The 24044-nt window shown below is 33.3% G+C and overlaps 1 protein-coding gene across 1 annotated transcript in view; it reads right to left on the reverse strand.

The window, feature by feature from the left end:
- The window catches only part of LOC115877070 (fibronectin type-III domain-containing protein 3A-like), a 268442-nt gene extending 245860 nt beyond the window's left edge, over positions 1 to 22582 (reverse strand). Inside the window, 1 exon segment of the mRNA XM_030893144.1 lies at positions 21991 to 22582. Within this exon segment, the coding sequence (XP_030749004.1) occupies positions 21991 to 22567 (577 nt within the window). The 5' untranslated portion in view covers positions 22568 to 22582.
- Positions 22583 to 24044: the final 1462 nt, after the last annotated feature.

Raw genomic sequence — 24044 nt, forward strand, 5'->3', positions numbered from 1 at the left:
GCTAGTACAGTTATTGAGACTATAAAACACTCAGGTAGGAGATTTGTGTGATGTAACGCTGTTTCGGGTAGTAAAAAATAAGTGAAAAATAATTCGAACTAGGCATCGCGTCGTGTTGTGTTGTGACAATTTCAAATATTAATAAAATTGCCGAAAAAATGGTAACGCGTAGAAGAGCGTAATCAAGGCATTGTTAGGTGCAGTAACATTCAATAACTCAATTTTTCCGTAAACAACGTTTTATAGATTTATAGTTTCTCCCGTCGATTTGATTAATAGCAAAAAAGGATTCAAGCAGTTCGACGAAACAAGTAAGTAAACAAAGTGCTCATTAGATAATCAAAAATTTAAATAGACATATACTAGGAGAGGATAAAATATAATTTGCAATATTAATGATTACAGTGGGGGGTTGGAACCTTTGGTGTTACATAGCAAAATAAAACACTAAATTATCACAATACACCAAAACACTTTCACTTTTACACTGGACGCGCGTTTCGCTAACCATGTTAGCATCATCAGCAGATGATTATAAACTCAATAATCATAACTGAATAAACTTTTTCAATTCAACTAGTGAATGTTTTATGAACATCTTCTAAAATTATAATTATGTACCTATAAAAAATTCCGTTATAGCCGAAATAGCCCCAATTATGCCCCACTAGCAAAATCGATGATTAAAACTATGCTCGCTACAGTAGTTGAACTCATCTAAAAAATGTTTGTAACTGGAATTAACAAAATTACACCTGTAGATATTATAATATTTATTTTTTATTTTTATTTTTAGAATTTTCACGAATTATACTTTCTAACACTTCCTTACATTATAATTAAATTATAAATTTTTTGTATTCTCGCTATTTAAACGCGTGTATTTGGATTATGCTAGTTGTTTACGATATTCTCCGATGGTGGCAGCACCGGCGGAGAATGCACCAAGCTCCTATACGGAAAAAAGAAGAGTGAACAACCCATAGATTTAGGAAGAACAGATATCACATTGTGCATTTTAACCCGATCAAACAATCGGAAGTTGACTACGTACTGTAAAAACCAACTGAGATAGAGAAGGCGACATTGCCACGTCTCAAATTTGCGCCTATCTACTTAATTTGATTTGCAGAAAAGGTGACTTTAAAACCTTCACCGGATATCAATAAATCTCAATTTCTTAATTAAATTAATAGTTTATTTTTAAAGAAGCATGCGTAATATTATGTTATTAACCAGAGGATATATGCGTTACTATTAAAGGACATGTTTACTGTGTAATGTGCTGAAACGTCTAGAACTATTGGCAACGTCGCTGCTAGTCTTCCAGAATGAAATGAGCCGTCCGTCCCACCACACCTCGCGACGGCCCTTGATCCGTTATAGCGCACTACGTTTAGCTTACGGTGTGTTTGAAGTCGGAATCAAGTCCTAAGTGAACTTTTCAGTGTTTTTCAGTAGTTTTTGCTTTTGTTTAACATACTTTTGAATTTGCGAATTTTCAATATGGTACGACAGTGTCAAATATGTGGAAAAATAAGCTCAAATTACCCGAATTTGTCTTTTCACAGGTAGGTATTGTTTCCGCCGCGCCGTAATCGCCGTACATAGGCGTCCCACAAGGGAGCCTCTCACAATTAAAATAATTTCTAATTATATTTGTTGAATTTTGAGCTATTAAAACAAGAACGTAGTAGCCGGTAATTGAATTATAATTCGTCTCAATTACTACTTAACTGTTGTAGATCATAACAAATTTGAATATAAACATTGCATTTGAAACTTTATTATAAGCCAGAAAGCGACATTTTTTTTCTTAAAATTGCGTCATATTTTGGTCATTATATACGATATTCTAAAGGAATTTTGCTCAACAAATAAACAAATGTGTTTACACGCCCTTTTTTACATTTTATTGCATTATTATATCTGCCCCTTAGGCCTCGTTTAAACAATTTTTTACCACCGTACAATACAAATACCTCTTTCTAGAGTTATTTGTGCGGTGTGTTTACCTTTTTTTTAGAATGGGACGAACTGTAAATAATTCTTAGGCTACTAGTTTTATACATACCTATATACAGAGTGACCCAGGCCTCCAAAAAAGCTTTTTACCTATTACGTTTTAGGTTTGTAATTTTTATTTCAATTTTTTACATAAGATGGGGGCCATTGTAACGCACATTTTCAAAATATTTTTGTCAACATACAGGGTGATTCTCGGGGTGATTCAAACCGCAATACATATATGCTTAATACAGTTCATGAAGATTGGGACATTTAATTAAAATTTGATTGTCTGATGAAGCTACCTTTAAAAGTAATGGATTTGTAAATAAACGTAATATTCATTATTATGCGACAGAAATCCCATACTGTAGCACACAGATTTGATACTTTTAATGATAAATGCCTTCTATTGAGAGACTAGAAGGTAATTGCCTCGTATCAGAGCCATCATAATACAAGAAGACCGAAAGTCAAATTTTGTCTTATATTTTCAAAAAAACACAATTTTCTCATTAAATATTGATTTTAGGTATATGAAGTTATTAATAATACAAGATTAAACAACTATTACATAGTACTTTACAGGAAGCTATCGATTGCGAACTAACTAAATCGTTACTAATTATTAATTTTAAAAAGTTCTTTTTAAGATCAAAAAAGGTAAAACTAAAACCTAAATTATCATTTGAGATTAAACGGAAGTTCTAAATAATGTTGCCTATTCTAAACAAGAAAAATGTATTTATAAGTTTTATAACATCTCTAATTAAATTTGGACGAAAATAATATTTCTGTTTGCTGTAGGTAATTTTCTCAGGAAAATACGTAAATAGAAATGACTTTTAAGTAAAAAAAGTCAAAAGGACAAGTTATTCCAAAAAGGACTGTCCTTTTCAAAAAGGACAGGTGGCAACCCTAGGTATTTCTGGAATGGAAATTTAATGGCAAATCTACAACTTTAGTTTGAAAATATGTTCCGGCCCCCTATGTTTACAGAAATGTCTAAAATGTGCTTTACCATCGCCTCCATATTCTGAAAAAAAAATTGAAAGAAAAGACACCAACCACAAACCTAATATTGAACTGTTTCGGAAGCCTGAGTCACCCTGTAAATATTCAAAAGTAACTGAAAGTTTATATAGAATTAACTGAAAGTTTAAATTGAAAATCGACGTTGGAGCGATTTTCGAAAACTACCTACTAACGTTTCAACATAAGTATATGTGGGATATTAATTATATTATTATATTAGACCTTATAACAAAACTCATCTGACGAAAAAGTATTAATGTAGTATATTAATATGGAGTAAACATTTTACTAATTACTTTACTTTTACTTTACTAATTAAATTCGTTCCAAAAAACGATACGCCACTGGCCATTAGAACAATCCAAATGCGCCTAGTTGCCGGGGTCGGAAATTTTAGACTTCTCTGTCTCTTCTGTCCTTGTTTGACACATTGGAATGTTTGATACACTACCAACGAGTATTTATGAATGAGATGTTCGGTCTATAATTATAATGTCTTTGGAACAACCACTGATGGTTTTGTAGGAAATTAAAAAAAAGGAAAATTAAAACAGTCCGTTATGAGAAAAGTCATATATAGAGGAACTTTAAAATTTCGCCAGCGTATTTTCTCGTGCAACGTCGTCACGTAATTCGCATCGAAATCAATTTTTCGCGAAAAAGAATTTCCGCCGGTTCGCCAGCAGGTGCGGACTCATTTTTGCCGCAAAATATCGCCGACTTCTAATTGACATTCCGCTCGAACCCGATACGGGTCGCTGCGACTTCGAAATTTTTCCAATATCGCGCGTTGAACGAACGCCCGCAATTTAATAGGAAAAAACTGTTTTTCGCTGGCAAAAACACGAACCAATCCAGCTTTTATATAAATAAAGTCGAATAGGATCGTTACATATATTGACGCCCTATATTTTTCTAAAATAAATCTAAAGGTGCGTCCAGACCTGACGAGATGGGAGCGAGGCAAGAGCGAGACGTTTTAACATGGTATTTGGTTCGTCGTATTTTATTCATCGTCGGTTTTTTCCTTTTTGGTAGTTCTTCCCTTTAACTCTTCATTTATTTCCAGACACGACGTCTTTTACAAAATACGTTTTTAGAATAAAATGCTAAATAGAAAAGTTATAGGGAAAATTAAGAAAGCACATTTTAAAATTACTGTAGAGTATACAGAGTACTTCAAAAAAGTGTTGGGGATATAACATATATTTTTTTAAAGGTAATATCCAATTTTTTATTTTATTATTAGATTCTACCCTTGTCTATACCTGGATGCGTCTTAAAAGTGGCTCACCCCTATAACTTTTTATTTTTTTTAGATAAAAAAAACCGAGATTTGGTATGTGAGTATTAGTATGACATAAATTGGGATTGATTGACGCACTCAAATGTTTTTAGTCACTTCCTGTTTCACCGGAAATGACTACAACTTTTGATTTTTAAAGGGCACCTCCGGTATTTTTTTACTTTATCTATATAAACCGATATTCCGAATAGAAAGACATATCATATGTCAACTTTTGACATTCTCGCCTAATAATGGTATTTTAAATTTCAATCTAGACTTTTAATTTATAACTCTATGTTAAAAACACTAATTCTTAATTAAGGAGACTCTAAAAAAGATCTGGTCGTCTAATGTTTTTAGTGTCTTGTCCTGGCCTGTCTTGACTTGTATTATTAATTGTTTATCGCGGAAAACTTACTGTTTGGCACCGACATATACATGCCAAAAAAATAAATAAATGCTATCCATCATGCTCTTCGTCGATGGTATTATTGAAAGATGTATATCAAAACAGAGAAAAAAAAAGGTGCAAGTGTGTTTTCCTCTTATTTTCCTTTTACGAGAGAGGAAATAAAATTGACACATAGGGGCGGATTGATTTTACGGTTCAGTCTACTCGAAAGAAAGTTATTTCGAGGGCAATATGTGTGTGGTGAAAAAAATAACGAACGTATTGAAAAGAAAAATCCAATAGAAATTCGATTTTCCAATATAGAATATTGTTTGAAGAAGAAATAAATGGGCTCGTTCACTTTATGTGATGTATGCTATGTAAGCTTTGACAAAACATAAAATGTGAAATAAATTATATATATACTAATATATAAAATCCTTGACTCACTGATTTGATTAATCACGGTCCTGCTCAAACCACTCAACGTGAGAAGCTCAATTTTGGCATACAGGTTGATTCTAGGGTGTACAGGTTCGATAAGAAAGGATTTTTCGAAATTCCAGTTTCAAGGGGGTGAAACCACCCCTCAAATATTACAATATTTTTTATTTAAAAAACGGCCAAGTTTCCGAAAAAACTTTAATCACGATCCAGCTTAAAGCGCTTGACGTAAAAAGCTGATTTTTGGAAAACGGATTGACTTTAGGGTGTAGAGGTTCGATAAGAAGAGATTCTTCGAAACTCGAATTCTAAGGGGGTGAAACCACCCCTCAAATATTAGAATATTTTTTATTTAAAAACCGGTGAGTTTTTCGATAAAACTCTTAAACACGTTTATTTTATTTTGTTGTTTTACATATTTCAAGATTTTTTAAAAATTTATACAGGGTGTTTCATAAAAAATGACCATTGAGTAATCACGATTCTGCTTAAACTGCTCGACGTTTAAAGCTGATTTTTGGCAAACGGATTGACTGTGGGGTGTAGAGGTTCGATAAGAGGGGTTTCTCGAATCTCAAATTCCAAGAGGGTGAAAACGCCCCTCAAATATTACAATATTTGTTATTTAAAAAACGGTTAGTCTTTCGCGAAAACGCTTGGACACGCATAACTTATTTTGTTTTTTACATATTTTGATTTTTTTTTTAAATCATACAGGGTGTTCCAAAAAGTTGGGTAATTAATTAACCACGGTTCTGCTTAAACTGATTGACGTTAAAAACTTATTTTTGGCACATGGATTTTTCGAAAGAGATGAAATACCCCTCAAATATTACCAAGTTATATAATAATGTCGCCATATTGTTTTTTCTCATGCTGACATAAATGTGAGAAAATTTTATCCAGTTTGTATGTTAATGGAAATTCTTGCTTTGCTTTATCATCACCATTACAAATTACAAATGATTAATTCGAACGAAGTCGCGGGTGCACGCTAGTATATGATATAATTAAAAAAGTTGAGATATAGATGGTGCTATAAATTAATAAATAAGTTGGTGGATTAAGGAAAATGAAGAAAAGTGTTGAGAGAAATCAGGGTCGGACTGGCCATATAGTCGTGGCGTTTGCCACTCGGCAAAAGTTTGTAATACACTGTAGAATGGTTCGACAAGGGAACGCATTTTAAAATCACCTTATCATTAAGATGCATCTTTTCTCGGTAGTTTCTCTTTTATTCATCTCAATAGCTTTATTTTTATTGGAGATATTTGTTTTTGAAGAAGACATCAACGGTTTACAGCAATTTTATTTTTTCATCGAAACACCTGTGAAATGGAGTTTATTGTTTTTCTAATGTCATTGTCGTATGAAAAATCATATTATTATTGTTTGTTAGTTTAGGAGAGATGGTTTTAAGTCCAGAAGTTGTCCATGTTGAATTAAAGCAATAATAGCCACAGTTAAATTATTATTATCTATGTTGAAATTTTAAGTCGTCCGTTTTTCGTGCAGTTCAGTGTATTATCTGCAGCACGTGGGCCCTATTAAACACGAGACATATATTAATTCTCTCAGAATCTAAATGCAATTGCAACCTCGTGCGAATATGGCTATCTTAAAGGTCTATTTAACGTTTTAGAACTACTTTTTAACATTTGTCGTTAATAAATAAACCAGACACGTGGACAATATTGTATTTTTTAAGATTAGATAACAATAAAATTTAGAAAGTGCAATTCAAATTATATTTAGAACTATTTAAATGGACCAACGTTATATAAGATTAGGGGTAATAGAAGTAACATACTGTGTTTTTTTTTTAATTTACTCATATATTGGGTGAAAAAAACGGGCATCATAAGGAAACTGCAGGTCGTACAATGCTCAATAAAACGAAATATGTTGGGAATAACCAAGAGAGACTGTAAAAGAATAGAGTGGATACGACAAAAAAACCAGGTAATAGATGTCATCCACAGAGTCAAATCCCACAAATAGCAATGGCAGGACACCTGGCGAGAAGGACGGACAACAGATGGACCACAAAAAGTACAGCATGGTATCCACGAGGAATTAAGAGACCTAGGGGAAGACCCTTAGGAAGACCGAACCTTAGATGGGACCATGCTATTAAGAAATTAGCAGGGATCACTTGGGCCAGCATAGCTAACAATGGTCCCAACTACTAAGAGAGTATCTAAATATGTGAGGGAGGCTACACCATAATTCTAAATGGTTGAATAAGCTGAAAATGATGATGATAATCTATCCTCCTCCTAGCCTTCTCTGTTGAGGTTGGCGATTAATATGGCGTATGACTCTCTGTCCAGAGCTTGGTGAATAAGAGTGTTTCCGTCGGTGTGGGTCCAATCTCTTATGTTACGTAGCCATGATTTCTTTTTCTTCCCTATGCTACGTTTTCCATCGATTTTTCCTTCTATTATGAGCTGTATTTCTTCATATTCTGAGTGCCGCATTATATGTTCAAGGTAGGAAGTCTTTTTGATTTCAATTGTGCCTGTTAGGTGTGGACGAGTTTTCATTCTGCCTAAAACTTCACAATTTGTTGTTCTGGAGGTCCAACTTATCCTCAGCATCCGACGATACATCCACATTTCAAAAGCATTAAGGCGTTTGATGTCTTCTTGTTTTAGCGTCCAAGTTTCGCATCCATATTGAAGTAGGGGCCATATATAACATTTTAATGTTCTTAGCCTCGTTGGTATACCTATTCTGGGATGGCACAAAAACTTCCGCATGTTGAGGAAACCAGCCCTAGCTATTTCTATTCTTCTTCTGACTTCTTTAGAGTGGTCTAGCTGGCTGTTTAATACCCTGCCCAAGTAAATATAACTCCGCGTGGTTTCTAGATGGACGCCGTTTACCATTATGTCGGTATTTTCATTGTCTTGCCGATGTCTGTCGAAAATCATAGTTTTTGTCTTGGCGGTGTTAATAAAATAATCTATACAAATATATAATATTATATACTATAGAGTAGTACTATAGTATAGTAGTAGATACTATAGTATAGATAATCTATACTAATATATAAAATCCTTAAGTGACTGACATACTGGTTAATCACGATCCTGTTCAAACCACTCAACGTAAGAAGCTCAATTTTGGCATACAGGTTGATCCTAGGGTGTAGAGGTTCGACAAGAAGGGATTTTTCGAAATTCCAGTTCCAAGAGGGTGAAACCACCCCTCAAGTATTACAATATTTTTTATTTAAAAAACGGTCAAGTTTCCGAAAAAACGCTTAAACACGTATATTTTATTCTGTTTTTTACATATTCTAAGATTTTTTAAAAATGTATACAGGGTGTTTCGAAAAATCTGTCATTGATTAATCACGGTCCTGCTTAAAGCGCTTGATGTAAAAATCTAATTTTTGGAAAACACATTGACTTTAGGGTGTAGAGGTTCGATAAGAAGGAATTTTTCGAAACTCGAATTCTAAGGGGGTGAAACTATCCCTCAAATATTAGAATATTTTTTATTTAAAAACCGATGAGTTTTTCGGAAAAACTCTTAAACACGTATATTTTATTTTGTTGTTTTACATATTTTAAAATTTTTCATAAATTTATACAAGGTGTTTCATAAAATATGACCATTGAGTAAACACGATTCTGCTTAAACTGCTTGACGTTTAAGGCTGATTTTTGGCAAACGGATTCACTGTTCGATAAAGAGGGGTTTCTCGAATATCAAATTCCAAGAGGGGGAAAACGCCCCTCAAATATTACAATATTTGTTATTTAAAAAACGGTTAGTCTTTCGGGGAAACGCTTGGACAAGCATAATTTATTTGTTTTTTTTACATATTTTGAAATTTTTTCAAAAATCATACAGGGTGTTTCAAAAACTTAGGTAATTTCTTAACCACGATTCTGCTTAAACTGCTTGAGGTAAAAAGCTTATTTTTCGCAAACGAATTTTTCTAAAGTCAAATTCCAACGAGATGAAACTACCCCTCAAATATTACCAAGTTATACATATAGTAATATCGAAATATTGTTTTCTCTCATGCTGACATAAATGTGAGAAAATTTTATCCCGTTTGTATGTTAATGGAAATTCTTGCTTTGCTTTATCATCACCATTACAAATGATTAATTCGACGCGAACGAAGTCGCTGGTACACGCTAGTGAGACATATTAAAAGATGAAAAAAATTAAAAAATATTTCACCAATGTTTAAGACAGAGCACTTAAAATATCCTTCTTTTTTAGGTTTGTTTTAATTGGGCTGTTAAACAATAAAATTATCCTAGTACTCTTTGTGAATTCTAGTATCACTATTAAAGTGATACATAATATAGTGATGAAGGCATCTACATATTGTTATGGTACCGTATGATCGAAAAAAAAACGGCGTCGGCGATGGAAATGAAGATCGCTGTCATTTTATATGTAAAATTGAATGCCATTGATTTCATTTCCAAGCCGACTGAACATCGTTTTTTTTTTCGATCGTACTGTATTAACCATTTGAATAATATACAGGGTGTTCAAAACAAATGCGAACTAGGCTTCGATTGTACAGAAAAGTACAAAGTCGGCCATTATCGCGGTATAGATGGCGGAAAAATATCGTTTTTATTTTTTATTTGAAAACGAAAGAGATAGACTGGTCAAATTTAACATGGAAGCACAGTTATGAAAGACATTTTCTGGTAATTTTTCACTATTTTACCACGATGGAAGGTTGAAATAAACTACTTATCATTCTGTTAACGAAATCTCTTAAAGAAAAGATTATTCTGAACACATGCAAAATAATTTGATAGTTTATTTAGAAACTTTTTAGTCTCTTGTATTTTTGATAAAACTCACCGATTTGAAATTAAAAATATAAAATGTAAAGCATTACACGCCAGGACAAAAAACATTTTCTGATAAAGAATCTAGTGGGCTGCTGTAATTTTTTTAGGAAAAAATCTAGTCGGCCGCTGTTACTTTTTAGGATGTTCCTAATATTATTTTATTTGATATTACTCTACTGCAATACGTTATTATCTAGATGATTATTATTATCGTTATTATCACTTCTTAATCTAAAAATGTTTTTTGTCCTGACATGTAATGCTTTACATTTTATTTTTTAATTTCAAATCGGTGAGTTTTATCAAAAAAACACAAGAGATAAAAAAGTTTCTAAACAAACTAAACTATCCAAATTAGTTTTTTTGTATGTGTTTGATAAGATTTTTCTTTAAATTTCGTTAACAAGAATGATAGGGGTAGTTTATTTCAACCCCTTCCACTCATTTTAAAAAAGTGAAAATATTACCAGATAATGTGCTTTCATAACAGTAATGCTTCCATAAAATTTCATTGGTCTATCTCTTTTCGTTTTCAAGATAAAAAATAAAAACATTATTTTTCCGCCATCTTTGTACCGCGATATCTCCCTAATGGTTGACTTTTGACCCAACGTTTATAAAGCAAACTACCCTTTATTTTGAACAAGGAATCACCCCCTAAAGTTTTTCGCATTTGTTTTGAAACACCCTGTATAAATAGGATATAATAGAAACAAAGTGATATATAGAAGTGACCTTTGCACTTTTAACGGAGATTTATTGAATGGACATAAAATGCACAATAAAATTAACAATTAATTTATTCAAAGTAATATCCTTGTACGGGTTTCTATATGCGTTTATTGTAAAAACTATTAATTCTAGTTAAGTCTAAAGGTACCTACAATGTATTTGGCAATTAATTTCGACATATATCAATATTTAATTATTACATTGCCTTTAAGAATATATTATTTTATGGTACCTCTTGAATATTATATACTTTCCTTATTGTAGAATGCGTGTATCGCATTTACCATATATTATATTCATATTTGTTGTAATACTTGTTTATATAAAAGGAACTTTTTGATAACTAAGAGATTTCTTCTTGGAGATTTTATGGGAGGGGTAAGTTAATCACAAGATCTATTGTGTCCTCCTTTCTTGAGTTAAATAACTCATCGTACAGTCTCTCTTGTTGATGAGGTGTTTCCCCATTTTTACCACAAAATCTGCATTCGTCGTTGTTTCTGAGCTTGAATCTGCTGAGATGTTCATTGAGGAGACAATGTCCTGTTAAAAACCCCGGATAATCCGAAGATTGTCCTTGGTTAAATCGAGGAAAATCTTTGATCTTTCTCGGTCATAACTCCTGAGAAACTGTGCCTTAGACCGTTGGAGGATTCCCATTCCAGGTTAGGAATGGAGTTTTCCAGGTTTTTGAAGTTGGTTTCTGGCCTAGTTGGTGGAGTTCGCTCTTTATTTTCTTTGCTTAATTCAAGTCTATAACTAATCGTTCTTGAAATATGTATGTATACAGGCCCGGCAATGGATCTCTAGGCATAGGAATTACATGCATTGGAATGAAACGCCTATAAAAAGTCTATGCTTAAACAGAGATGGACAACAACTTCCCCGTTTCCACTTCCACTACGACTGTCTACTTAGACAAACTCCAATAAGATAACAAATTTTGGAAATTCCGCCACCTCCCATCCACTCATGATACCCATCTCCCTGCCCTTTATTTATCGCCATTATTTTATTTCCCTTCCCGCGCCTCCGCACCTCGCTATTCTGACTCCCGTCAGTTCATCACAGAGTTGCCAGGTCTACCGGTTTCGTCTGTAAGCTACCGATCTACCGATTTAAAGAAAAATCTAACGATATATTCAACTGCGTCTTTAGTTTTTACAATAGAAGCACTTATAAAAAGCTGACTTATTTGACTAAAAATTAAGCGACTGCCGTGTTGGAATCTGTATAATTTGACTTTATTATTGTTTCATTAAATTTTATTTAGTAATAACACACATACAGGTCATCGTTCTGTCTAGTTGCAGAGTTACAGAGATATTCCTAAAAATCCTTATTACTCCTTATTACTCCTTATTAGGCGCGGTATTGGCGACATGCCCGAAGAAGTTGATATCTTTTGAAAAGATTTTATTTCATTCATCTACTAAAGTTGAACCCATATTTTCCCCAAAAAATGTAAACAAAAAACAAAATTTAAGTTAAGAAACAACCTAAATTCGGACAAATATTTTAGTGATTTTCCCGTCAAAAAAATATATTATATGAAAAAAGAGTTGAGAGTTGCTACAGCTTTACCATTGAAATGAAATTAATTTTAGATATCACTGATCAAAATTTGTACAAAGGTAAAAAGTGACTGTTACACTAATTTGTGACTGCTATCCCTACTTGTTATAGTTTTATATGTTTTTATTAATATATTAATATTATTTAATTCAATATTTTTTTTTAATATCAAATAATATACCTAGCTATTTCTAATTCTTGTTATATTTATTATATTTGTATTTTATTTGATGATCTATTATTACGACACATAGGAATGCTAATTTTGGACTTAAATATTATATTTTATTTCGTTTCTGTACTTTTAATTTTTGTTGAAGATCTACCGAGAATTTTGTTCTCGTATGGAATTATAATCTAACAAACCCGGCAACCCTGTTCGTCTACTCCTTATAAAGTTTTTTTCGGCCTAATTCCTTTGTCACAGCCGCGGCTTTGTGAAGCGCCGCCGCCGACCGACTGTGTCGGGGCGACTGCTAGGAAGATCGTACAGTATTGCCATTTCATAGAATTGCACTTGCTATTTTAGAAATGATATCAAAGTTTTGCATGTTACTTTTCGTTTTAGAAAGAAGTTATGTGCCTAGAGAAAACATTCGTAAAATTGTTTCGTACTTTATTTAATATTTCATTAAGTAGGCAAGATAATGGGATTAGAAGATTTAGGATTTTGACAAGCCAACATAATTTCGATTTAATTGAATGGCAACACTGTCCGTCCTGTTTCTATTTTTTCGATTCTGTTCTATTAGTAGGCGGTAGCCCCCACACAAGCGTCTTAAAGACCCGCCCGGCGCCCCCTCTCGCAGGGACTCTCTCGTCGTATCACTTCTATGATCGCTTCCCCTATACGATGGTAGGGAAAAGACACTTTATCCGTCTCTGTTGCACTGCAGTGTATTTTGCAGCCTTACCATCTTTTTTTATCGCATTGAAAACCTCCTATTGCTAATATTCCTTTGCCAGTAGTGTATAGGTTTTTATAGCGTCGTTCGTCGTCCTCCGGTCTCCATGCGCCACCTCCTTCTGTTGTCCCAATCTCCTGGTAGTAGGTACTTTTCCTACTTGGCTTTGTCGATTCCTTGATTCCAGGAAAATTTAGGTCGGCCTCGTTTACGTCTGTCTGTAGGTGTCCACTGCAACACTTGCTTTGGTATTCTCTCGTCAGCCATTCGTTGTATATGGCCGTATACCACTGCAGTTGTTTTTCTTGTATTTCTTGTACAATATTACCCTTCACCTTCATTTTTTCACGTATTCTCTCGTTCCTAATTCTGTCTAAACGGGAGATTCCCAAAGTCCATTTCGGTCGACAATAACTTCTTTTTATGTCTTTCACTTAACTGCCATACCTCAGGGCCACATAACATTATATACGCTTTTCAGGATCGCGTTATAGATCAGTTTTTTTTCCTGTGATCCGAGATATCCCTAGACCAAAGCACCTAGTTTAGCGCTCCTATGACCTTTCTGCTTGTACCAATCCGTTCTTCGATTTCCGTTTTGCATCTCCATTTGCCCTTCCGATTTTTACCCCTAAATAGATAATATATCTTTCGCAGGCTTCAATTTTTATATTGTTACTAGCGTGTACCCGCGACTTTGTTCGTGTCGAATTAATCATTTATAACAAAGAATTTCCATTAACATACAAACTGGATAAAATTTTCTCACATTGTCAGCATGAGAAAAAACAATATGGCGATATTATTATATAACTTGGTAATATTTGAGGGGAGTTTTATCTCGTTGGAATTTGACTTTCGAAAAATCAGTTTGCCAAAAATAAGCTTTTTACGTCAAGCAGTTTACACAGAATCGTGGTTAATCAATTACCCAGCTTTATGGAACACCTTGTATGATTTTTCAAAAATTTCAAAATATGTAAAAAATCAAAATAAATTATACGTGTCCAAGCGTTTTCCCGAAAGACTAACCGTTTTTTAAATAACAAATATTGTAATATTTGAGGGGCGTTTTCACCCTCTTGGAATTTGAGATTCGAGAAACCCCTCCTTATCGAACCTCTACACCCCACAGTCAATCCGTTTGCCAAAAATCAGCTTCAAACGGCAAGCAGTTTGAGCTGAATCGTGATTACTCACATATCATATCATTGTCATATTTTATGAAACACCCTGTAAAATTTTTAAAAAAATCTTAAAATATGTAAATCAATAAAATAAAATATACGTGTTTAAGAGTTTTTCCGAAAAACTCACCGGTTTTTAAATAAAAAATATTCTAATATATGAGGGGTGGTTTCACCCCCTTAGAATTCGAGTTTCGAAAAATCCCTTCTTATCAAACCTCTACGCCCTAAAGTCAATCCGTTTTCCAAAAATCAGCTTTTTACGTCAAGCGCTTTAAACACGATCGTGATTAACGATGACCAGATTTTTCGAAACACCCTTTATACATTTTTAAAAAACTTAAAATATATAAAAAAATCCAAAATAAAATATACGTGTTTAAGCGTTTTTTTTCAGAAACTTGACCATTTTTTAAATAAAAAATATTGTAATATTTGAGGGGTGGTTTCACCCCCTTAGAACTGGAATTTCGAAAAATCCCTTCTTATCGAATCTCTACACCCTAGAATCAACGTGTATGCCAAAATTGAGCTTCTTACGTTGAGTGGTTTGAGTAGGATCGTGATTAATCAGTGAGTCAGTCACTTATGATTTAGGTATAGGTCTAAGCTGGCATCTAGCCTTTGAGAAAAATTGAGAATATAGGCAAATGTAGCCCAGTATGTAAAAGGATACCAGAAAATATTTTACTATAAAGGGCTCAAAAAGTGTCGAATGGATCTGGATGATCTCTTTTAAATGGAACACCCTGTATATTATTGCATTTGGTTTTCAGATCACTTTACATAACCCTAAGATATGAATAAATATACTTCGATAATTTCAGAGATCAAAAAAATAAAATCAAAATATATATTTTTCAGCTCTTAAAAATTATTGTGTCACAGGGAACTGTTCTGAAATCGTGTCTATATTAGGTATTTACTTTTAGATAGTCTGCTTTGCTATAATATATGAAAATCGTAATTATACAGGATGTTCAAAATTTTCACACTCAAACTTTCTAAAATATAAAACAATTTTTTTCTTTTTTTCAGCGAACACCCTGTATATTATTTTATCAATAGATGTAAACAAAAATGAACATTTTTTGTATTTAGAGAGTTTCGTAATTTTTAACGGTTTCGCAGATATTTGCGGTTTTATATTTCATATGGCATTTTCCACAGTAAATTTTTATCAAAGCCACCCAATGATTTTTCTCTCGTATTTTACCATTGACAGCGCCATATGAAATAATATTACGTGTATCTGCGAAACCGTTAAAAATTTTGAAATACTCTAAATACAAAAATGTTCATTTTTTAATTCTCCGTCTGTTGAAAAAATAATATACAAAGTGTTCCATTTAAAAAAAACAAGAAAATTTATTTTATATTTTAGAAAGTTTGGCGTAGAATATTGAACATCCTGTAGGATTTACGATCACCATATTTATAGCAAAGTAAGAACAGACCATCTAAAGTAAATACCTAATATAGTTTCGATTTCAGAACAGTTCCTGTGTTTTTAATAGTTTTATTAAGAAGGGCCGAAAAATATATATTTTTGATTTATTTTTTAATATCTCTGAAACTATCGAAATATATTTATTCATATCTTAGGGTAAAGTGATCTGAAAGGAAGCCAAAAATGCAATAATATACAGGGTGTTCCATTTAAAAAAAGTCACCCAGATCCACTCACACTTTTTTGAGCCACCCTAAAGAAGTTAAAATATTTTCCTGAAATACATCCTGGTACATACTTTAGGTTTGCACTTAAACAAAATTGTCAAGTTTTTTATTCTAGGAGCTACAGATGCCCGACGCACTATTGCCGGACCCTGTATATTAGTATAGATTTAATACCAGGTTTTCCAGCTCGCCACCAACACACATGTATCTTGTCTTCTTCTTGTTTAGCTACAGGCCCAATTTTTCGTAGTCTTCTATCAGTTTTTTTGTTATATATTCTAGGTCTTCTTTGTCTTGGGTCATTACTATCTGGTCATCGGTGAAATGTAGAGTATACAGAGAAAGGTTGTCATTAATATGTATTTCTATCTGAGAACACTTCTTGCGTTAGTGCTGAAGAGCTTTTGATTTTTTTGACTTTTCTTTCAAAATTTTCGGTCCGCATTTCATAAGTTCAGCTGGTATTGCATATTGCATCAGGACCACTAGAAATAATGTCAGTTCTTGAAATAACTAGAATTAATTAGAGAATAATAAACTTTCAATTAGTTTTTCTCACTTATTAACGACATTATTTAACTTAAACAATATTCTCAATATACTGCAGTGTAGAAAACTCTACTTCACGCCGCACAGTGGTGTGAAACTGATAATATAACGAAAAAACCCTATATTTCCTAAACCGTTAATCCAATCGCATTGGGACGAATTTTATTCGATTCAGCTTAATAAAATACATCAAATAACATGGTTTAATAAATTTATTTAAAAGTAAACTGAGCACCAATTGAAACGTAAAGTGAAACTTTTTGCATCAAGTTGAACTTCTTGTATTTTCTAACTATTGAAGGCATTTTGAATTGCTAGCCAGATTCTGAAACGCTTTTTTATCGACTGTCGAACCGTTCTTTGCAGTTTATTTAATTATTGGCCAATACCCATAATACAGGGTAAAACAAAATGCGTGCATTTTTTACAAAATTTTAAGTGACCTCCATTTTGTGGGGGATGGAGGATTTCCATTATTTGTGGGTATTTTAAAAGAGCTGTTTTATACCTCGGGACGTTTTTGAGTTTTTTTTGGGGTATCGCTCTCCATTGCGATGTTTTCCTTTTTTTATGATTTTCGGTAAGGTTTTAATTCTAATAAATTTATCTCATTATGAAATTAATATATTGTATTTTTGAGTATTATGCGTATTAACTAATGATTATACTAAGTGATTATACTGTATCCTTAATGAAAAAGTGTTAAATGCTTCTTTGTTATGCCAAGATACATAATAAAACCTGTTCATATAATTTAAATATACCAGCTAGATAAATTTTTAACGCCCTGTATAACTGTAACACTTTTTAGTTTTATAAAATTATTTGTTTGCTTTATTTAATTGTACGTTAAAATGTATAATGCTTAAAAATACGATATCTTCATTTCACAATGAGATAAAATTATTAGTATTAAAACTCTACCGACAATCATAAGAATATCGAAAACATCGCAATGGAGAGCGATACCCAAAAAAACTCATAAACGTCCCGTGGTATAAAACACCTCCTTCAAACTACCTACACAAAATGGATTTCCTCCATCCCCCCACAAAATGAGGCTCACTTAAAATTTTGTTAAAAATGCGCGCATTTTTGTTTTACCCTGTATTATGGGTCCTGACCAATAATTGAAAAAAAAAACTGCAAAGAACGGTTCTGATAGTCGATAAAACAATGTTTTAGAATCTGGCTGGCAAATTCAAAATTCCTTCAAAAGTTTAAAAATAGAAGAAGTTATAATAAGAAAATATTACAGCCTACTTCCTTAACACATTTTCTTAATATTTCATATTGATATTTTGTTAAAGATGCGTCAAGAATTAAACCCAAGGCTTTTTAGAGTCAATATACCTCATAGGATCAGCTTGTTTTTTTTTGTATTTGTTCTGCTGCTGCGATTATCAATTCATCCGAAAAATCCTCTCGAAGTTTTTTTTATTTTATTTTGCTTACTTCTTTACACAAATCTTCAAAAGGTTTCTCTGGGCGACCTCCGACAGACTTAAGGGATGACTCGTTTTCGGATTCATGATCAGATTCAGGAAAATTAACCAAAAACTCGCCCTGCAACTACTCACTATACTTCCGAAAAAAATTCGTTTCACATGATGCACTTCTCTCAATTTTTTGGCAAAGTTGGGTTGAAATCTTTTTTTTATGGCTCGAGTTACCAGCAACAACCGCTCTCCTTGTAATTCTGGATACTGTTCCCTTAAACCTTGCTCTAAAGGGTACTCGCGGTTAAAGAGTAACTCGCACACAACACTGTATGGTATCACAAATTGCGACATGTTTACTATCCAGCTAATAAGACAAATCCAACAACAATACTGATAAAGTTTCATATCAAAATTTATCTAAAATCGGTTTTCGGCATCCGCAAAAATGAAGAAAGTAGTTTTAATTTTTTTCACACCGTTTATCTTTTATTTTAAATTTTTAACAAACTTGGCCGAATCTGGCGATAAAATTTATAGAATCACTACTTTAACAGTTGCTTTTTTTAGTCAAATTAATCCGAGACCAAAGCTTGGTAAAGCCTGATTAAAGTAAGAAGTAAAGTAATTTTATTAGAAATAGGTTCAACCTAAACTGCACCAATGGCACGGTATATTTTGGCAAAATGATTTTTACTTTTAATGCCCATGGATAAACGAAACAGTTCCTGGGTAATACCGATTTTTAGGAATTAAAAGTATGTGCTGTAAAATATTACTTGTTTTCACTTTATTTTTGCGCGTTTCGTATATTAAGAAAATTGTCAAAAAGGAAGTGCTGTAAATTCAAAACTAGTAATTAAATTAAAAAAGTAATATTATTATATTGTCTTTGAACTAACTCGATGTAAGATGGGATAATTTAAACCCGATTTAACACCCTCTTTTTTGGGGGGTTTTTTCCATTGCCGAAACCACTGTGCGCCGCCGGCATGGCACCACTGAAATACGATCTCTATAAATCGCAAATTGTTGGCTTACAACCACTCTTACCGATACTCTTTTTTAGTGTAAAGTGAGTCTGCAAGGTCGTTTTCCGTTCGCTTCGTTCATTCGCCTTTCCATGTATACAGGGTGTCTCGTTTAGTATAAGGTTCCGTTCAATATATTCGCATACAAGCCCGTTCCTCAAATGGGTAGCGCCATGGTGCAACTTTTTTTTGGCGCCCCATACAAAAGCCATCAATTACTATCGAAGAGGAAGGGGATCCAAAATTTTACCAATATGGCTGGTATTTTTTGACATATACATTTCTGATTAGACACCAGTATGCTTCTACCGTATGATCGAAAAAAAAAACGGCGTCAGCGATGGCTATGAAATGCAGATCGCTGTCATTTTATATGTAAACTAGCGTGTACCAGCGACTTCGTTCGCGTCGAATTAATCATTTGTAATGCTGATGATAAAGCAAAGCAAGAATTTCCATTAACATACAAACTGGATAAAATTTTCTCACATTTATGTCAGCATGAGAAAAAAATAACTTGGTAATATTTGAGGGGTAGTTTCATCTCGTTGGAATTTGACTTTCGAAAAATCCGTTTGCCAAAAGTAACTTTTTACGTCAAGCAGTTTAAGCAGAACCGTGGTTAAGAAATTACCCAACTTTTTGGAACACCTTGTATGATTTTTTAAGAAAATTTCAAAATATGTAAAAAAACAAAATAAATTATGCGTGTCCAAGCGTTTTCCCGAAAGACTAACCGTTTTTTAAATAACAAATATTGTAATATTTGAGGGGCGTTTTCACCCTCTTGGAATTTGAGATTCGAGAAACCCCTCCTTATCGAACCTCTACACCCCACAGTCAATCCGTTTGCCAAAAATCAGCTTTAAACGTCAAGCAGTTTAAGCTGAATCGTGATTACTCAATGGTCATATTTTATGAAACACCCTGTATAAATTTATAAAAATCTTAAAATATGTAAAACAACAAAAGAAAATATACATGTTTAAGAGTTTTTCCACTCACTGGTTTTTAAATAAAAATATTTTAATATTTGAGGGATTAGTTTCACCCCCTTAGAATTCGAGTTTCGAAAAATCCCTTCTCATCGAACCTCTACACCCTAAAATCAATCTGTTTTCCAAAAATCAGCTTTTTGCGTCAAGCGCTTTAAACACGATCGTGATTAACGATGACCAGATTTTTCGAAACACCCTGTATACATTTTTAAAAAATCCTAAAATATGTAAAAAACAAAATAAAATATACGTGTTTAACTGTTTTTTCGGAAACTTGACCGTTTTTTAAATAAAAATATTGTAATATTTGAGGGGTGGTTTAACCCTCTTGGAACTGGAATTTCGAAAAATCTCTTCTTATCGAACCTCTACACCCTAGAATCAACCTATATGCCATAATTGTTCCTTACGTTGAGTGGTTTGAGCAGGATCGTGATTAATCAGTATGTCAGTCACTTAAGGATTTTATATATTAGTATAGATTTATACAATATAAATATATAACAATATAAATTATACAGGGTGCTGCAACAGTACGTCGGCCATCTGTTATAAGGTCCCATAAGAAAGAAGCTATGAAGTTCATTTTCGACAGAATCAATAAAGAAAGAAATAAAATCAGTATTTTTTCATGCGTCAAATTTTTATCCAACAAATAAAACGCTATTTGGAAGTTCAGGTTCCATATAGAATATCTGGGAGATAAGATTATTTATCTAATAGATATTGCTTTCTATAGTTGAAGGTACACGTTTTTATCTGCCAAATAAAATATATCGGCGAATTATTCAAACCTGAAAATACTGGGAGTCAGAGTTATAATCAGATATTGATGAAAAAATTGCGGATGTATCTATTTCTTAAAGAGTATATTATACTGTAACACCCTGTATAGGAGAGAACCGAACTGCCAACAAATTACCTTGAGTGCAACGGCAGCGGTATTACCATTCACTTTTTGTAGCGAATTATTTTTGTTTATAATGCCTTAACTCGTAATATAACCTTTTTATTTGCCAAAGGTAAAATAATAACTTAACACTCGGTTTAGTGAACGTTACTCTATGCTATAGGTGGTTTGCTGATAAAGTCGGAGATATAGAATAATCACAATAATTATAATACAAAATAACAAATATAAATATAAAAAACTCATTTAGAGCAGGAAAGGCGAAGACGCTGGATTAAAAATAGTCTTGACTAAGGACACTGAGGGGCGCTTTGACCTAAAATTTTACTATTAAGTTTCATACCTATCTTACTAGATAGTTATTTTCTTTTATCTATACCACTGAGCATTTTTAGACACAAAATCGAAACAAAATCTCTGCTTAGAAACATTGCGAAACAGTTTCGTCACATTTTTGATACTTGTGTTTCGTAACATAAATCACTTTTTGTTTTGAATGATTTTACCAAAATATGATTTTGCTACATAAGCTATAACAATAAAGATGTTAGTGTCTCAATTTTTTCGAAACTTTTTAGAAACAGATATGGCTCACATTTACAGATTTCGTATCCATTTTGTGCCTGAAAAGTTTCCATAATTTATTTGATTGTTAAATATGAGAAAATAACCTTACTTTAATTGTTTAGATTTTGTCCTGCAGTTCGGAGGACATATGGTGAGTACAAACAGTTAGTAAAATATTTTTATGTACTGATATTACAAACTATTTGAAATAAAAACAGAAAACGTAAATTCCATTAAATTGAATGTGCATTAAATATTTTTATTTACGGAGATAACAAACTATTTGAAATAAAGTTGATAAATTTTTGTGAAAAAAAAACTCAATTTATTTCAGAATCTAAAAATTTTTTACTAACATTTTTTTTTCATTATTAGTCATTTATTATATATATTTATATAATTATTATCCTATATTACCTCTTAATACTTCTACATTTCCATCACCCATCGTCAAACTGATTGTAACTCCCGGATTCACGTGCAAATACACCACATATTCCTCCCTAGTCCGACCCTGAGCACTCGCGGACGACGGTCCAGGACCGGCCGCGTAAAACCCCGCCCTCTGCGGCTCGAATCCCGGCCCGAAATAGAACTTTGCCGGCGCGCCACTGGTCGCCGCGCCCGAGGACACGCCCCCGTTCGCCATAGCCACGCCCCCTTCGCCGTTCATGCTGATCACGCCCCCGTTGCACATCTCCGCGCACTGAGGCGGGGGAAACGGACAGTGGTGGTGGTGAATGAAGTAGTGGAAAGGGGGGTTGTGGACGTTGTGAAGGTGGATGGGGTTAAGGGAGGAGAATGCCGATGGATCCACGCAGAAATTAGAGTGGGAGTTCTTGTAGGAGTTTGGGTGGAGTGATTTAAAGGGGCGTGACTTGCGCGAGGGGACGTAACGGGTTATAGAGGAGGTGGAGGGTGTGGATGAGGTGGTGGGGGATGTCGCGGTAGGGTCCGCCATCGATGGTGGGAGGTCGTCGTGCACTTTCACCATTTATGAGAGTTTTATGGTAGGGTAAATCTGAAAATGAAATAAAATAAATTAGACTAGAATAAATATATGATTGTAATTCTGTAATTGTAATCTGCATTAAACTTGTGCCAAGTCTAATAGCAATCTTTAAAAAAAAATAATATCATTAACTTGTGAAAGTTTTTAATAAGTACTCATTGATTCCTCATAAAAAATATGAAAAAAAGTTAGAGTAGTTTTAGAGTTACAGGATGTTAATAGCATTATTTTTTATATGAAATTGCTGTAAGTTGGAGCAAGAGTAATAGTAATAATATTTACTAATAAATTAAGTAAAATCTATAATTTATTAAATTTATTTTTATATATATATATTTTAATTTTATTAATTGCGTTTATCTCATCAAGGAGGCCGAATTCCACAAAATACCAAGAGGTAACTTTTAATAGTCATTAAACAATCTACACAATTTTGATATCAAAAGAAAAAGTCAGTGGTACACATGTTTCTTTTGAAACATATTCTATGCACGACACTGATGAATTTATCGACACTTTTTTAGCTTTAAAGTATATCGCATTTATAGTAACTTTTACTCTCAAAATTTTAATCGAATCACTAAAAGTACTTGGAAGGAAATTATAATAATCGAAAAAATATTAAGACTAACACCCTGTAGCTACGAAACAAAACAGAATCGGACCTGTGTTGATATGAAAAATAAGACTTATTTTTACGTGAGGAATCTCCCCACGAGACATGTTTTTTGAAACACCCTGTATAGTCACTAGTGAAAAGTTTCGTTACTGCACGCTACACAACCAACTATTTTACAGTCTTTTTGGATAAATCGCAATAGTGTTACTGTTAATTTAAGTGCTGCCATAATTTCCTTCTAGGTTAACTACCTTTTAACAACTATCATAGTATATGGAATAAATAATAAATAACGTAAAATAAGCTCAGTAAAGACTGACAAGTCCACAAAATTTCAAATCAAATTCATAAACAGAACTGTAAAGGATCCCCACCATAGGACCCTCTCTCTGTCTACCACGCATGAATACATGGATAATACACGGCATTATACTCCTTTCTACAGTGTCAAATTCTTCATAAAATATCTTTTAAATAAAACCTTTGACAAACAAATTTCATGGAATAATAGTAGCCTTCTAGTGGCAAAAAACACAATTATTTTGAAAAAATCTTTCTATTTACCTAAATTTGCAAAAAAGTGTTAAAAATCTGCACTAAACCCAATTATACACATATGTGTATTGAAATATTTACTCCTACAGAACCTCAAAATAGACCTACTATCTTTCGTTAACTGTGATTAACGTCAACTACTACTCACGCACGATAAAAAACGTCGTTTCCGCATTATTCCTGCGGCAGCCTGTTGCCAGGCGAGGGCGACCTAGTGTGGCGACGCCGCGTGCGGGGGCGTCCCTAACGTCCAGACGCCGACCGTCGGAGTCTGGAGACGCTGGA

The sequence above is a fragment of the Sitophilus oryzae genome, unplaced genomic scaffold (genome assembly GCF_002938485.1).
Source record: "Sitophilus oryzae breed Bouriz unplaced genomic scaffold, Soryzae_2.0 scaffold_1442_pilon_pilon, whole genome shotgun sequence".
Taxonomy (NCBI): domain Eukaryota; kingdom Metazoa; phylum Arthropoda; class Insecta; order Coleoptera; family Curculionidae; genus Sitophilus; species Sitophilus oryzae.